This window comes from Tympanuchus pallidicinctus, unplaced genomic scaffold (assembly GCF_026119805.1).
Source record: "Tympanuchus pallidicinctus isolate F22 unplaced genomic scaffold, pur_lepc_1.0 scaffold8, whole genome shotgun sequence".
Taxonomy (NCBI): domain Eukaryota; kingdom Metazoa; phylum Chordata; class Aves; order Galliformes; family Phasianidae; genus Tympanuchus; species Tympanuchus pallidicinctus.
The window spans coordinates 48,188,740-48,201,231 of NW_026294802.1; the positions used below are offsets into that span (position 1 = coordinate 48,188,740).

The 12,492-nt window shown below is 50.7% G+C and overlaps 1 protein-coding gene across 1 annotated transcript in view; it reads left to right on the forward strand.

Annotated features, from left to right (window-relative positions):
- LOC128073143 (collagen alpha-2(I) chain-like) overlaps window positions 1-12,492 on the forward strand; it is a 43,678-nt gene that overhangs the window by 6,484 nt on the left and 24,702 nt on the right. Inside the window, exons 2-5 of the mRNA XM_052667615.1 lie at window positions 10,365-10,512; window positions 10,697-10,855; window positions 11,352-11,547; window positions 11,898-12,035. Coding sequence (XP_052523575.1) covers window positions 10,365-10,512; window positions 10,697-10,855; window positions 11,352-11,547; window positions 11,898-12,035 — 641 coding nt within the window. The remainder of the gene's footprint in view (window positions 1-10,364; window positions 10,513-10,696; window positions 10,856-11,351; window positions 11,548-11,897; window positions 12,036-12,492) is intronic.

The following is a 12,492-nucleotide window of genomic DNA, read 5'->3' on the forward strand; positions in this document are numbered from 1 at the left end:
CTCCGAATCCATATTAATGGTTTCATTATAATGCCTCTCTCGTGCCTTTGCTCTCCAAGTGAATTGACTTTTGGGAATCCTGTACCTTGCAGTGAAAGTGCCGTTCATTTACTTCCATAACTCAGCTGGTTTTAACTGTAACCTCCCATGTATGCTTATGCTGACTGTATATACTACTTCATTTGCTTAATTTTGGCCTCCCTCATGGCTTAGGCTGCTGCAGAGCTGGACCCTGATCCAAACCCTGCAGCCCTCCTGGAGGCATGAAGTGATGCCCAGAGCTTCTCCATCCTGGCAGCCTCCTCCCCCAGCCCTCCTCCGTGGCCATGGGACCTCCGTGTCGTGCAGTTTCCTGCCTCCCTCGAGCCAAACATGTGCAGACACAGCCATGGATCCCACCCTGCATGTTTAACACACCCAGGCTGGTATTTCCGCCGTCTCCCTCTCCCCCTGCACGGCCCCTTCACAGCGTCAGCCTTTGCTGTGACCTTGACCTCCAAACCTCCCAAACATGGAGCATCTGGCACACAGCTGGCCCTGCTGGTGCTTTTGGGATCTGTCTGGTAGGGGGAGACCCTGAATTTGGAGGTGGCCCCAAGGGGATGGATGCCTCGTGCGTCCTACCACAGTGTTCAGGAAAGGATTCCTCCAGAGAAAAGGCCCTGTGGTTGCGCTGGAAGTCATCAAGGATTTGACTCTCATAGAGTGAGGAGGGCTCCAAACTGACTCCAGCTGTTAGGAGTGAGACAGATCTCTGATGTGCTCCTGGCTCCCAGCCAGGGAGCTCAACAGCAGCTCTTTTAGAGCAATTTGGAAAGGAGAATCAGCTCGTAGTGGTTAATTGTCTCCCGATGCTGCCAGCAGCCATGCTGCTGTGTGCTCTGAGCCCCAGTCCAACCCAATGGCATGACCCTCTCCTACCAACATGGGAGGAAGAAGTTGCCCCTCTTTCTTGGCTGGATATATGGATGATCTGTCCCTCTGCAGGGACATGCAGGCCCTGAGCATCTCTTAAGAGCTTCTCTTTCAGATCACAGAATCGCAGAATCACCAAGGTTGTCTTTTCCATGCTTTTCTCTGCAGCTGTGAGACTCAGGAAGGCAAACTCAAGAGAGATCCAGAGCTCTTCATGAGTCTGGTAGCTGAACATCAACTTATTGTCGGTGCCATAAAGTTCTGTTGTCTACCAAGAACAGATCTCCAGAGCAAAGCAGCATGTCAAACGCCCTGCATCTACACTGGGCAAGTTTTGCATTTACACAGAATCACAGAATGACCTGGGTTGAAAAGGACCACAGTGATCATCTAATTCCAACCCCCTGCTATGTGCAGGGTCACCAACCAGCAGACCAGGCTGCCTAGAGCCATCCAACCCAGCCTTGAATGCCTGCAGGAATGGGGCATCCACAACCTCCTTGGGCAACCTGTTCCAGTGCCTCACCATCCTTTTTCTTCTTTGAATTCCAGTGCACAGGATGTGCTCCATGTTCAGAGCATTACGTGTCCTCCAGAGTTCTTTTTTCTGTCTTAGTGTCATCACTAATTCACCTGTTTGTGTGATCAGGGGATTTACATCCATTGGGCAGCTCAGCACTGGGGAAGCCCTTCTCCAGTACCATTGCATGTGCTGGAGGCATTGTGCTGCACGTGTGCCTGCAGGTGGCCCCAGTAGCAATGACTGGAGAGAAGAGTGGGCTCTTGAAATGTAGAAATAGGGAACTTTGGAAAGAAGAGGCCTTTGAATCTGATTTTCCCACGTTTCATAGCAGTGTTCTGGTCCAGGTGACATGGCAGAAGGTGAAAGGCTCCAATGGTTCACGTACCTGAGATTTGGCCCTCTGTGTTTCAGATTTTACATTGAGTGCCTCTAACTGTATTTGGGGCTGAGCTGACTCCTCACAGCACTTGTTTTGCTGGAGGTTTGTTGGGAGAGGCGCAGCAGCTCAAGCCAAGTCAAACTTTTACGTGATTTTTACTTTGCTTCACTTCCAAGCTATTAAAAAAAAAAAAAAAAAAAAAATCAGAAGAAGGAAAATCAGTTCTTCACGTAGCTCTGACAGAGCACTGAAATGCATTACAAAGGCTGCAAGCACTGCTGCGAGCCCAGCCTGAGCAATTGCTGCAGCAGCTTCCAGGACGTGTCATGTGCTCGCTGAAAGCACGCTCACCCCATTAGCAGGGGGCTGTTTGCAGCAATTCACACGTTGCTCTGCAGATAAATCCAGCAGGAATGGCTGGAGTTAGACAGGAAAATGATGTGCTCCGCCCTTAGGAGAGCCGGGTGCAGAGAGAGAGCATCCAGTGGTGTCTGCAGCACCTCAGCAATGAAGTTGTTCTGCCTCTGTTGGGTTGCTCTTCATTAGGGCCTGGGGAGCTCCCTGTTGAGGTGTGGGGAGGGATTTGGACACCAGTGGGAGCTCTGCTCCTCGGTTCCTCTTCTCACTTATAGGATCACGGGATGGTTGGCGTTGGAAGGGAACGCTAAAGGCCATCTGGTCCAACTCCCTGCAATGAACACCCACAGCTCTGTCAGGTGGCAGGCAGTTGGATGGAGGTCCCACTTATGAAGCTGGGGAGATTCCAGTCTGGGTTAGAGGAGAGGTGGGCTTTGGGCTAAAGGAGCTCTGGTGCATTCCAACCCATACGTGTCTAAAAGGGTGGTGATTTGGGTGGTCCTCATCACGAGAGTCCAATTCTAGACTGTGTCGTACCAGAAGAGATCTGCAAGTGGGACAGAGCTGCAGTGAAGTGTTTACTCTAGGGGTTCTCAAATGAGATGTGATACACTAAAAGAGAAGACAGGTCTGCACAGAGGAAAAATATGCTTGGGATGTTGGTTGCTCTCCCCCAGGTAAATAACAGTGACGTAGAGGGAGGGTAGGTTTGGGGATTTGCCTCCGTGGGCTTTGGTGGACCCAAAATGGGGCTTCTGGTGGAGGTTTTGTGTGCTTTGGAAAGAAAGTTTTTGTTTTCTTTTTTTTCTTTCTTGAACTGCGCTGATATCTCAGGTTTAAACACAAAGTCTCCCTTTCACTGTCAAAGCTGCTGTCTATGACTGAGATTGCACAGAGTATAAAAGAAACCAAAACATGAAAGGGGTGAATCGCCCACAGAGACGAAGCCCCGCATGAGGCTGACTCAAAATGACTCAGCCTTTTCTTTTTTTACAGTGAGATCAGGAAAGTTTTCTGCGTGACTTCTTCCCAGCAATTCCATTCAACCCTGAGGCCGACCCCTCATCTGATGAGCAGTGAAAGGTCGATATCTGAAATCTGCAGAGCCCCTTTGGTCTGGGTTATGGCCACCTCGAGCCGTGGTCAGGCTCAGAACCTCAGACAGCCGCAGTGGATGGGAGAGCCATGATGGATAAGGGCACTCAGCACAGTTTGGGGCACGCTTGGATAGCATGCATGCATTGCCATTCCCCAGCTGGAGCGTGGCCATGAGCCTTAAAGGCACCCACAGGTTCCAAAAGTACCAGTGGGGATTGCAGAAGGGAGTGTAAAGAATTTGGAGGAGCATTTGAGAGTTTGGTAAAGATTGAAACCTCAACAATTCAATGGTTTGCGCAGGAGAATTGGCAGCCGTGGGTGTGGAATGAATCACAAATGTGCACATGTTTTGCCCGAGGTGAAAAGCGGAGTGCTTTTTGGCTGTGAAATATCAGCTTGTTAGCCTGGAAATGCTCCTTTTCTGTAATTTCTTTTTTCCCATTTTTTTCTTTCTCTCTGTATTGCTGTGAGCAATGTTGCAGGAAGCACGGTGGAAGGGCTGCCCCTGTTTGCCCAGCATCCCTTTTCTTCCTCTCCCTTTTCTGAAGATGCCCCAGGCCAGAGGACAAACAGGGCCAGGAACATTTGTCCCCATCAAATGAAGGTCAAGAGCCTGGTGCTTTGCAGGGAAGTTCCAAAAGTGAATAACTGCAGCCTGACGTGGCCATGTCTCAGCAGAGGTGAGCCATGTGCTGACCTGCAGCCATCCTTTTCAAGGGGAAAATTGGCTGTGCTGAACGAAGACGTGGCTGGGAACATCTCCCCATGCTAGGACAGGTTTGGACAGATGCAGCACCTTTGCCAGATGTTTGTGCAACAGCAGATCTCCCATGTTAGACCTCATGCAGGTGGGATCTGTCTTTTCTGCCTTGGTCCCCTGCAAGCTCCAGTTTTTTTGGTCAGTTTGCTGGGAAGACCTTGCAGCTGCTTCCCCAACCTCACTTGTCACCTTTGGAACTGTGAATCCTCATCAGCTGAAATGTGTCTGAGTGTGACTGTGTGTGGCAGGGCTGCAGGGATTGCACAGCGTGAGGGCATGGGCTGCCCAGGGTGGGCATGGATCCCTGGTCTGGATCCGTGGCGGGGAGGTGGCAGTGCCCTGAGCCAAGCCTTTGCAGTTGCAAATCTGATCGCATCCCAGTGAAGTCATTGGCTCTTATCACAGTGTGAAAATTGTGCTATCCCCCTCCATTGCCTTTTCCAGCTGCCTTCTGGTTCCTTGATAAAGCACATTGGGCTGAGTACAGAGAGCCCTAGGAAAGGGAAGCGACGACCATGGCCTGCAGAGTGGGATGCTCAAGCACTGGGTTCTTTAATGAGTAGAAGATGTCCTTTTTCCATCTGGCTAAAGAAGCACAAGTGCCACTACTGCTGTCTAGAAAGTTGATGATGTGCACAAGGAGAGTTAGTACCTCATTGCTGCCCATCAGGCACACCTGGTGGAGCACACAAATGATGAAGGCCAAGGAAAAAGGCTTTCAGGGCACCTTTGGTTGCATGGAAGTTGCCCCTTCCATCAGAGAGCTGCCTGCTCTTCTCCAGCCCTGCTGAAGGCTCCTGCACCTTGCATCTGCTGGAAGCAGTCTGAGGGGAACATCAACCAGGTTAGAATGAATGTGTCTGATATTTTATTTGCTGTTTTGGGTTGCAGTGAAGAAGATAGCCATCGGTTTGCCCAAGGCAAGGACTGAACAGTGGGTCTGTTGGGGTTAAAAGCTGCAACGTTGACTGGGGTGCAAATGGGGTCTGGAGAGAGTGGAGAGCACAGGCATGGGAGAAGATGACAAAGATCTTTTAAGAATTTCTCTGTATCTGAATTAGTTTGGAAAAATGAGAACCCCTCTTTGGATAGGGTTTGCATATGTGCATATGTTGCCCTTATTGCAGCAGCTGTGTTCTTGTGCTGTGGATAACACCATCCCTACTCCTGTGTCGGGCTGTGCAATACTTGTTAGTGCAGGCTGCATAAGATAGACTTTACCAGAGCCCTCTATTCATGCTGGCTGTGCAGATTTGCTCTTGTTCCCTCCTGCTGCTACCTCTACCAGAATGGAGCAGCTTTTGGTACCACGGTCTGTCCCAACAGGGCAGCACGGTGCTGGGACTCACAGCCCCAGGGCTGGGTGCACAAAGCAGCCTTCAGAACAGTGCTGTTCCTTTCTTGCAGGTCTCTGTTCTTTGATTAGAACCTGGAGAACTAGAGTGGCAGGGATCGGATCCAACGCGCGCTCCATGGCGGTGTGACAGATGGCTGCTGGCACGAGATCAGACCCTTCCTGCTGCCTTTTGGCAGTGACTAACAGCTGGGTGTGCCGCCTCGGGTCTGCCGTGCCTTGCACATCTCCAGTGTTCTCAGGTTGAAGGTTCAGTTTCGGCCTTGGATGACGTTACTTGGAAGTTTAAAAGCGCTGTTAGATTAAACTTGATGAACTGTTTCATCGTCGATGGAAGGAGCAGAGGAGTTGAAGGCCAGGATCTTCTTCGCCTTTGTTGAAAGGAGGAATTCCCAGCCTGGGCCTAGATGCACTGATTTTGATGTTCTCAGGTTGTTATCTCTTCCAAATGCTTATGCCTGCAGCAGAGGATAACACGAGTCTGACCGCTCTCCTTGCTGCTCGAGACACTTTCAACACTGTTGAAATAATTGCTCAGATTGATCTCTGTCAGGCTTTCCAATAACTATCCTGGCACACTGGAAAGTTAGGCTGAAGTTGTCTGTGAAGATCAACTTCTAATGGAGAAGAAGGGGAAGGAGGCATTCCAAAAACAGGTGCTACCCATCGAATTGCTGCTTCCACCTCAAACTCTGCAATTGCATTTCCTTGTGCAAGAGAAGATCTCCACCATCATTGCTTCTCTGCAGTGTGTGTATTCACACCTCCCAGCTCTATAAAACAGAGGGAGATCTTTAGGACATGAGTCCCTGGAGGGCAATAGTTTCATAGAATCATAGAATAGCCTGGGTTGAAAAGGAGCACAGTGCTCATCCAGCTCATCCAGCTCCAACCCCCTGCTGTGTGCAGGTCACCAACCAGCAGCTCAGGCTGCCCAGAGCCACATCCAGCCTGGCCTTGAATGCCTGCAGGGATGGGGCATCCACAGCCTCCTTGGGCAAGAACACAACCTCCTAGTTTGCAGAACTCGTTACTTTACTTTGGCAATGAAGCAACAAAGAGAAGCTTATTTACGAGCAGCAGCGAGGGCCAACGTTTTTGGGACTTGTCCCCACTTGCTGTCACACAAGTTTTACTAGAATGTGTTTTACATCTTTTCAAATTAATCCCACCGAATCCTCTGCGTAAATGTTGTAGACTGCTCATATCTGGTTTATGCTGACTCACTGCAATTCGGTAATTAAGTTTAATTGCTGTAAGTTAGACCTGTATTGATTGAGGGATGGCTGTGAGGGGATTTGTACAGGTTTAAATGCAACCCATTTAAAAATCCCCTTCCAGCTAAAGCTATTAAGCCCCGGCTATGGATAAAACACCAGTTCCACAGTGTTTATTGGGAAGGATACGTAGAGAACAAGGTGTGCAGGGTTGGGGTAAATTGTAGCAGCCCAGGGCAATTTCCTAGAGACCAGGAGCTTCACTTTGAGGTCAACACTCAGGAAGGAGATGGTTGAGGAGCTGAATGAGATGGAGTTGTGGAATCACAAGATAACTTGTGTTGGAAGGCAACCTACAGCCCCCCGCCCCAACCTGTGCTGTGGGCTGGTTGCCTCCCCACCAGATCAGGCTGCTCAGGGCCCCATCCAGCCTGGCCTCCTTTCCCTTGTGGCCAGCGTGTCCTCACTCAGGGTCACCCCGTGCTCCCAGCAGCCCTTCCTCCTCCCCAGGCGCTGTCCCCAGAAGCCCCATCCCTCTGCAGACCCCAACACAAAGCAGCAGCAGCGTGCAATGTGTTGGATGCCCGCCCGTGCTCTGCATTTCCTGTCTGAACAATGTGTGCAGCAGGCTTTTCTTCCGAGAAGGTTTCGCTTCCCTGATGTTTTCTGTCCTCTCCATAGGTGGTTAGAGGCATTCACTCCTCCCGGGAGCAACGTGCTCTTTCTTTCTCTTCCTGCCTTGGCTCTGTCCCCTCCGACTTGCAGCCACTGAGTCACAATCGAATTCTCTTTGCTCTCCAGAGCAGGGAGGGGAAGGTTTAAGTCTTGTTGCATAACCTTCTCAGTGGACACACACCAGCCTCAGCTTGAATCTTTCTCCTGTGTCTTCTGTTGCACTTAAAAAGAAAGCAAATAGCGTGCTGGAAATGGTAGAAAACCAGAATGGATGGCTGCTCTGGATGTTTTTAATAGTACAAATATTGCTAGGGTAGAGAGAGATAGGAAGAGCCACCAAAGGGCTGGCATCCTGTGGATGCAATACTGCGGAAGTGTCCTTGTCCACCCACAGTGGGCAGTCAGCAGGCAAGTCCAAACAAATGCAAAGATGCCTTTCTGGCTGTATTGCTTCATTGGTTGGGTTGGTTTGTGGTGTTTTTTTTTTCCCTCTTGCTATAGCACTCTATGTTTCAAAAGGTCAGCTATGTGTGGGTTTTTAGGAAGTAAAGGGCATCGATGCCTCTGTGTGTGGACATGGGAGCTCTGTATGGCACTGGGACCAAGTAGGAAGGTGAGGGCTCATTGCAGCCCAGCTGTGTGTGTGCAGTGCACAGCCCCGCTCAGGTCACAGCTCCAGCACAAGCAGTTTGCTCTGAAGAGCAAAACAGAAATGCCAAACAGTGCAGGAGCACTGGGAGGGCCACCTGGCTTCGAGCCCTTGGTTGAGGGCTGTGCACGTGCCAGGGTGGTGGTGGTGGTGGTGAGAGAGGACAGGAAAGCCTTGTCCTGGCACAAACGCCCCTTCTTCCATCATTTAATGCATCATTTCCATTTCCATTTAATTTTATTATTAAGTTTCAGTGGTGGTGTGCAAGTTTCTCCAACTCAGAGTTTGGAAGGGCTGCAGAAGCACACGGGCTATGAGCCTACGCAGACTTTTAGTGCAGTATTTCCATAAGGCACTCAGAAACTGGAAAGAAAATCCAGAGGACTGTCTGCAGGCCTCATCCAGCCCTGTCACTTCACATCCCAAGCAGCAGTGCACGTCCTGAGGAAGTGATTGACTCTGACAGATCCTAAGATGTGTTCTCCCAGGGCTCCAATTATGTTTTCCAACATTTAGCATCATCTCTTCTTCCCCTCATTCCTCCTCCTTGGGGAGAACTTCAGACTGAGCAGAAGCTCTGTGTGTGTGCAGATGGGCCAAGAAGGGATGGGTGTTCTAATTTCAGCCATCTGTACTGCAGCACTGGGGATGGGATGGGGTGGGACGGGACAGAAGTGGTCCTGAGAGCACCAATGGGCCCTAATGACATCAAGCAGCCTCACCTGGAACCTCCATCCACAGCCTCTGCCCCATTTAAGAGCAGTGCTGGTAAAGCAGAGGGTGCTTTCATCTTGCTCATCTTCCAGTCCTTCTTGAAGCTTTGCCTTGGTGTTTTCCCCGTGTTCCTTGATAGACCAAAGTGTGCTCTGGGTTTCTTGCTCCTCCTTTTGTTGTTGGGGGTTTTTAGCTGTCTGGGGGCAAAAGAACAAGAAAAGCCCCATGTTGAAGACAGGAGCTTACAATGGATACAGGTGCATTGGGAAAGTCTGTGATACCAACCAGTGCTGGGGTGCATGCAGGCTTTGTCTCCTCACTTTGCCATACTAGGTATGCTCGTGCTTAATGTTGGGGATGGAGTTTGTTTATAACTTCTTAGACAGTTTCCACGTGTTTCTTTTCAGGTGGTTTCATTTTGTAGCAGGGATGTGTACTTTTCTGGAGGTTTACCATTCAGCTTTGCAACCATTACTTAAAGTGCACTCGTGTTCGTATGAAGGCAGGGAAAGTGATGCTGGTCCTGGGCATGCCTCTGGGCTGTGCTGTGTAATCCAGGGAGTGTAATGCAAGGAGAGAGAAACAAGCCTGCTCTGAAACACAGGGCAAGTCCACGACATTCAAGCAGAAACCCTGCAGTGCCAGGGTGGGAGTTGACCCCAGGTTAGTCCTGGGGAGAAGCTGCAAACAGAGGCTTTGGTGTTGAGGCTTTGCTGCTTTTTATTTAGGAAGGCACGTGCTTCACTTCTCCCTGTGTGTTTTTGTGGAATGTGGTTAACATCATCACATGCTCAAGTCATGCATTAAGCCCATGCCCTCCCTGGGAAAGCTTGCATTTAATCATGCTATTTATTGTGATGAATCCTCAGCTGTGGTTTGTATGGGGCAGCCATTCACCTCACAGCATCCCCTGCTTTCAACTCAGATCTGCAAGGTCAGACCTGGGATGGAGCACACAGCATACATGGGGAGGAATGGGAAAGGAGCAATATTCCCATTCTTTTTTTCCCTCTCCCAGCTGTGTTTGATCCCAGGTTAATTCCCAGCACTACACACATGCACCACATTTGGCACAGATGAGCTCTGCAGATCTGTCACCACTTTGGGGTCTGTAGCTGCTGTCTCCACGGAGCTCAGCCCTGCACTTTTGCTGCTGTGAAGATGTTGTGGTGTTCCCAACTTCTCAGCTGCTGGGAAATGGATCTTTGTGATGCACAGCAGAGCATAGCTCTTGAAATATCAACAGACTGTGCTCTGGGCAGAGGGTGCTCTACAGTTTGGCCAATGCAGCTGCCTTTCTAGGGGATGCAGTTGCATAATTTCTCCCCCTAGTATAATTCTGTATTGCAAGTGGGCAAACCTCAACAAAGAAACTTGGGAAAGGACTGAGCAGCTTTTCGGCTGAGCTGGGACCTGTGTTTTAGGACACGTGTGTCCCACGCTCTGCTTCACAGCGCTCAGCTCTGCTTTCATAACGGTGCTGCTGGGGTGGGAATGGCCCTCTGTGGTTTTGGGGCACTGCTCTCAGAAGGCACTTCCCATTTCAGCATCACCTGGATGCTGCTGATGCTCTCAGAGCTGTTGGCTGAATCTGTGAACTTTCAATGTCCCCAGACTGTATTTTCATCCTTGATGAGGCAGCTTTGTTTCCCCTCCCAATAAGAAGAATGAAGTGAGCAGAGTGTGGGCAGCCCAGCTGCTAACTATCTCTCCTCTTGTGCAGATGAAGTGAACCTGCTGGACAAAATGACTTCTCACTTAAAGGACCTCAGCAATGTTTCCTTCAGCTACGATGAGGCCAACTGCAGCACTCTGCAGATCGGGCAGTACTCCACCCTCAGCATTCCTACACAGGAGGTGTTTGGGGACAGGTGGGTGCTGAGGTTGCACCTCAGGTTACTTGAACAGTGCTCTGTGTCCTGGCTGCTCCTTGCTGGGTATCCAACCTTACAGCCTGTTTGCTCTTGGTTTTCTTGTTATTCCTTGTTCTCACTGAGCTCGTTTTTACTGTGACTCGTTTTATGCTGCGAGATGCACCATACTTCTTTCTCCCAGGTTTGCAGATGAGCTGAGCGTGCTGATGAAGCTCAGGTACTCACTGCAGGAGGACACCAGCCTGTTGACCATCCTGAGCCATCGAAGCCACGTGCTCTTCCAGATCCGGGTTAGCCCATACGGCTTGATCTTCGTCACCACGAGGAGGAGGCACTACGAGTAAGTGACACTTAGGGGCTGTTTGCTGCTGTGTCTGCTCCTCCTGGGCCATCCCTGCTCTGCTGGAGCCAAGCCAGTCTGCCCACAGCACTGACATCCTGGTAGGGGATGCCCTGGGTCAATGTTACCTTAATTGTTGCTTTGGTAGCCTGTGGTTTGCCCTGTAGAAAGACTGGGGATAAGCCAAGGTGAGAGAAAAACAAATAGCAATAATTTCCAAGACACCACCAATTTTCCATAGTTTTCAAGGCACAGAAAGCAATAATTTTCAAAAAACTTAGGCTTCCAAATCCATTGGAAACCTCCGTCTTCCCTAAGCTGGAATGAACCAACAGCGCTTCTTTGTAACAGTAGCATTGATTTCTCTTGTATCATCCTTAGCATCCACTTTAAGGATGGAGGAGTCCTGGGAGCTGGTAAGGGTGATGCCTCGTCCCGCCTTGTGTAGGAGCCAGGTTTCATGTTCTGCCTCTTCCCTTCCCTCTGGGTGATGCAGGTTCCCCGTTCCCCTGCTCAGTGATGGGCGCTGGCACCGAGTTGCACTCAGCATCTCCCAGGAGAGCCTGGAGCTGCACGTGGACTGTCGGCTGGTGGAGAGAGCCAGCTGGCCCGGCTACCTGGGGATGGGTGTGGGCACCGAGGGGCTGCTCATCATCGGAGGTCTGGTGGAGTCCTTTGAGATCCCCTTTGAGGTGAGGGCAGGGCAGGGCTGCGTTTGGGGATGGGGTTTGCTACACAAACTGTGGTTGCACCTCTGTCTGTAGGAGTCGTAGAATTGTTTGAATTGGAAGGGACCAGGAAACGCCATCTGGTCCCACTGCCTGTACGCCCACAGCTCCATCAGTGCTCAGCCCTGTCCAGTCTGACTTGGGAGTCGCTTTGCAGTTGATGTGCTGTGGGTTTGATGGGGAGATTGTTGATGCTGAGTGCCCACCCCACGCTGCAAGAAGCCCCTGGCTGCAGGATGCTGGCAGCTCCACAGGCTTTTCCCTCTCCTCTGGAGGAAGCACGCAGGTAAATCTCTGTTTGTTTTCCCCCACAGGGAGCTCTGCAGCAGCTGACCTTTGTGATGGGGGATGCAGCAGCAGCTGGCGAGCACTGCCACAGCCACACCGTGACATGTGTGCACTCCTCTGGCCTCAGTCCTCCTCCGAGGGACCACTCTGCAGCATGGCCAGAGGTGTGGGGCAGCTGGCAAACTGGGAGCCAATACAGCCTGGAAGGAGCTGGGTGTCTGCTGTGGGCTGAGATGCTGGAAGCTCGTGGTGGTGGTAGTCAGCACGTGGGATGGAGGCTGTCCATTGATGTCATAGTTGGGTTTGGTGCAAAGGGGAGAATGAGGCAGAGGAAGAGTTTCTGAGCCAAAGAAAGCCTGGGTGTGTGCACGGCTGTGTGTGCCATGTGTGAAACTCAGGGAAATTCAGAGCAGCCGTAGAGTAATACAGCTGGAGCTCTGCTGCAGTGGTGGGGGAAAGCTGTCACCAGGAGCTGGGCATCACTTTGAAGTTCTTGCTCACACCCAGCAAGATTGCTGCATTGCATCATCCTTTCAGATGTTTTCTTCTTCATGCTGTCAGCACTGGTGGAAAACTGAATATTAGCCTACTCAGTAATCTCTCTAGAAGTACACGGGCCCC